At 53.6% G+C, this 4,192-nt stretch overlaps 1 protein-coding gene across 1 annotated transcript; it reads left to right on the forward strand.

Annotated features, from left to right (window-relative positions):
* Positions 1-1,250: 1,250 nt before the first annotated feature.
* Positions 1,251-3,293, forward strand: LOC309450103 (ciliary microtubule associated protein 1A-like; the record flags this gene model as incomplete). Its single annotated transcript, XM_082072766.1, has 6 exons — positions 1,251-1,356; positions 1,443-1,643; positions 1,976-2,077; positions 2,259-2,380; positions 2,579-2,716; positions 3,207-3,293. 6 exons carry the CDS (start codon positions 1,251-1,253, stop codon positions 3,291-3,293), a joined length of 756 nt encoding a protein of 251 aa, XP_081928892.1.
* Between the last annotated feature and the right edge of the window lie 899 nt (positions 3,294-4,192).

A 4,192-nucleotide genomic window follows, 5' to 3' on the forward strand; every position in this document is an offset into this window, starting at 1 on the left:
CAAAGGAAAATACTGAGTTTGCATCTTGGGAGTCACAGGGCACTGAGAACCCAGACACCTGTGCTGAGAACTGGATTTGGTCATTAGAGCAAGATTATTCCTGCGGTAATCTGAGGGTGCGAGGGAAACAGTGATTTGGGGAGGATACGATACTTTTTATAGCTGTCACATTTTTGGCAACACAGTGTTTGTGGGTCCCTGACACGGACAATCAGAGATGTGGCGGCTGAGGTTCTGGAGTGGAAATGCTTTTCTTCTGCTCTTGAAGCCCAAATCCCCCTCCAACAGTCTGAGAGTAACGAATCTGGAAATATTAGTTTGCCTCAGCAGGCAAAGCCTCTGGTGCCCAGTGGTGCTGTGTGACCGCTGTGTCACTTGTCACCTCTGTCACTGAGTGTAAAGACAGTGTAAAACCAGGTGCTTTGGAAAGCTCCCCCAGTCTCTGCTGATGTTCAAAATCTGTCTCATGTGCACCCTGAACATACACATGGAGACAGGACAAGCAGATCTCAGGAAGGCCTGGCCCTGCAGGCCGGACGTCCCCAGTCCCGCATCCCCAGCTGATGCCATCGCACAGCCCCCCGATGTCACAGAGCATTTCCAGGACGATCCCAGGTGTCCCCAGGGTCCCCTGGCCGCTGCCACCACAACCTCTCTTGCCACATCTCTGGCTGCCCTCACTGACAACCTCTCTTGCCACATCTCTGGCTGCTCTCACTGCTCGCCACGCTCTGTGCCGCAGAGACGAGGCAGACGCAGACGTTGTCGTCCTCATCCCTTTCGATGCCGCGGCTGAGACAGGTGAAGTCTGGAGACTCCTGCTTCCCTGCCATGGTTCAGCATTGGCCATGAGCTCCCCTGTGACCAGTGGGATTTGCATCCCCAGGCTTTGAACAAATCCAGTGGGGGGGAATCCACAACTGCTCTGGGCAAAGGGTCTCGACACCCTCATCGTACAATCTGTTATCAAGAGTTCTGGTATTCTCTGGTGAGACAGGACTTGCACAGTACGGGACCAAGATGTCACCAATGGGTGACTGAGATCGTTTAAAGAGCCACTGTCAAAGATATGAGCAAAAGTGGTTTTAATATGATGTCGGAAAAATGCAACTGAACAAAGTTCCACGGCAAGGTTCACTAGTAACGTACAGCACAATCATTTGAACAGTGATTCAAAACTACTAAGGCACAAAGCAAAGTACCAAGACACAATTCTGCTTTTTCCTCAGGCTTTCAAAGCATCTCCCAGCATGGACGGAGCTTTCGTGGGCACTTGGAGACCTCATCGCCCACGGGGCCTCATCTCGGCCCAGTTCACCCCCCCTGGACCCAAATACTCAGTCCAGGGGACAACGGGTAAGACAAGGAGCAGAGCGGTGTGTGGCACGGTGAGCACACCCGGCACAAAACCAGCTACAAACCCGCTTCCCTTTTCTTCCTAGGGTACATCAACCACAACCCCACCAAAGTCAGAGCCCCCGCGTACACCTGCAGAGGGGCAAAAGCTCCTGCGGAAGGCGGCTGCTCCCCAGGCCCTCGCTATTACGTGGAGCCCTCCATGACCAGGACCGGGAAGTACGTGGCTCCAGCCTACGCCATCACTGGACTGCCCAGGATCAAGACGGAGATCACACCTGGACCCAGTGAGTAACATTGCTCCAGCTGTTTGTTCAGACAAGGCAAATACGTTTTCACATTTCCCTGCCATAGTGGTACAAAAGAGAGATGGGTACAAAAGATAGATGGGCACAAAAGATAGATGGGTACAAAACATAGATGGGTACAAAACATAGATGGGTACAAAAGATAGATGGGTACAAAAGGCCCAGCTCACCCTTTCAATGAGCTGTCGATGTTTCCCAGCAGCTGGCTCTTCTGCAGCTGTTAGGGAGAGCAGCTCTTGTTGAAATTGCCACCTTAGATTAAGAAAAACACCAGAACTTCACCGCTTTTGTGCTGTTGTCCTCTGCCCCAGGCGATTACAGCCCGGAGAAGTCCAACCGACACATCTTTAAGTGCCCGCCTGAGCCATCCATGGCGTTCCGGAACAGGGGAGTCAAAACCGACTTCACTCCAGGTACGTGAGCACAGGAGATGGAAACCCCTGCAGCTGGGGAGGCCTCTATGACAATGTGCTGCTCAGCTTTTCACCCAGAGTCAGCTGGGAAAGGGGGCAGACATCCCTCCTGCTGCCCTGAGCAGGCTGCAGGGCGCCTGTCTCTGCCCAGAGGTTTCTTCTCTTCCCGTTGCTCTTGCAGGTCCCGGCACCTACACCTTGCCCAGGGTGCTGGGCCCCAACACGGCGCACACGGCTGCCAGCCCGTGCTACTCCATGACGAGCAGGAGCCAGCGGGATCGCTACGATGCCGATCTGGCCAAGGTGAGAGTCACATCCAGGGGCCGCAAAAACACACAAAGAGAAAAATCACTGCCCACGCCTCCACCAAGTTGCACTAGAAGGGCTGTGTGGTTCCCAAATCCTTTGCCCAGCTCGCTGAACTGGTGCATCCTGTGCCGGGCGCAGGTAAGAACAAACACCGGCCATTTTCACCCAGCAGCTGCCCTGACTCTCTTACAGACCCCAGGCCCTGCAGCGCTCCCGAAGATCGAGCTGGACGTTTTCAAAACCAGAGCTCCCGGGTACACCATGGGAACCCGCTCCCAGCTCCGAGACAAGACGGTCAAACCGGGGCCAGCGGACTACGGCACGGGAAGGGTAAGGCAGCCGCCTTCTGCTCCTGCGCGGCTTTGCCAAAGCATCTCCCCTTCCGCTGGGGCTGCCTTGAGCTGCACAGTGTCCTGCTGCAGTGACAAGCTGCAGGACAGCCCTCCTGTCCCTTCCCTTGTCCCCAGCCCAGCAGAGGGAAGGCAAGGAACACTGCTTTCCCCTTACACTGTCTCAGCCAGGAAATGTTACAGGCTCATACACTGCGAGCTCTTCAGGAGGCCACTCCTCAGAAGGGACAAGCAGACACAGGTCCCAGCCTTCCTAACGCTGGGAAGATGATTTTGGAGGGGAGGGGAATCCAGTAAAGTCTGGCTGGAGCTCGACGTCCTCTGGACTCAGCCCCAGCTCAGCTCAGCTCAGCTCAGCTTTCCACACCAGCTGTGATGAGCTTTTCAGTCTGTTTGCTGCAGGGCAACAGGCACCCAGACCAGCCATGAGAAGTGCCCATGGTCACCTTTTCCTCCTTTACCTCTTCCAGGTGGAGCTGATCAAGCCCCAGGCGCCTGCAGCCACGTTTGGACTGCGCCATTCCGTGTACACCACTCCCCTGATCCTCCACGTTTGAGATGTGTTGAATAAAACAACGTGTTGCTCAGAGATGTTTTTTTCTTTACCTTGAGACATGGGGAGGGGGCTTCTGTGGGTGAGGAAGAGCTGCTTGCTGTGTTTAACCCTCTAAGCAGCTAAAACCCTGCAAGATTCAGACTGGAGAGCATTGAAATCCTAAGAGGAAGTGACAGACAGGTCTAACTGCACATTTTCTCCTGATTGCCCTAAACACAACCAAATGAGGATCCCGATTGCTCACTTCACCCTGGACTTGTCTTGTTCCTCCTCTGAAACCTGCTGCACACCTGGCTGAGGACAGATACAATCCACACAGTGCGACTGGAGCTGAACGCTGCACCCCAAAAGCAGACGGGTCCTTCCCTGCACGCTCTCAGCAGAGAGCAGAGCATCCTGGGGACAGCTCGGGAAAAATAATCACTAATTCCTATTTGAAAAGGCAAAAAATAGTGATACAGCAAGGATTTCTCCTGGGTGATACGGGATATTTTCCATAGGTTTGCAGTGATGTGTCCTGGAGGCTCAATTACATAGTTATGACTTTGGACAGTAACACTTTGATTTTGGTCACTAATCCTATGTCACTGAAGGACGTTCTTTGACCAGAGACACGGTTCAGGTGTCAGACCAGCCTGTCCAAAGCACTCCTGCTCTGAACCAGCTCGTACGAGGCTCTACGTTTGCAATCATTAGAGCTTTATCCTGGGATACGTGATGGGAGACGCAGACAAGTGTCTGCAGGGGAAATTGGTGACTTGCACATTGAAGACTTTGTTTCAGCCCCAGCAAACGTCAAGGGCCAGCAAACTCTGTGCAAACTGTGCACAGGCACAACCTGGAAACAGAGGCAGGACCTGGAAACACACACACGACCTGGAAACACACACACGACCTGGA

This window comes from Streptopelia decaocto (assembly GCF_964273445.1).
Source record: "Streptopelia decaocto genome assembly, chromosome: 25".
Taxonomy (NCBI): domain Eukaryota; kingdom Metazoa; phylum Chordata; class Aves; order Columbiformes; family Columbidae; genus Streptopelia; species Streptopelia decaocto.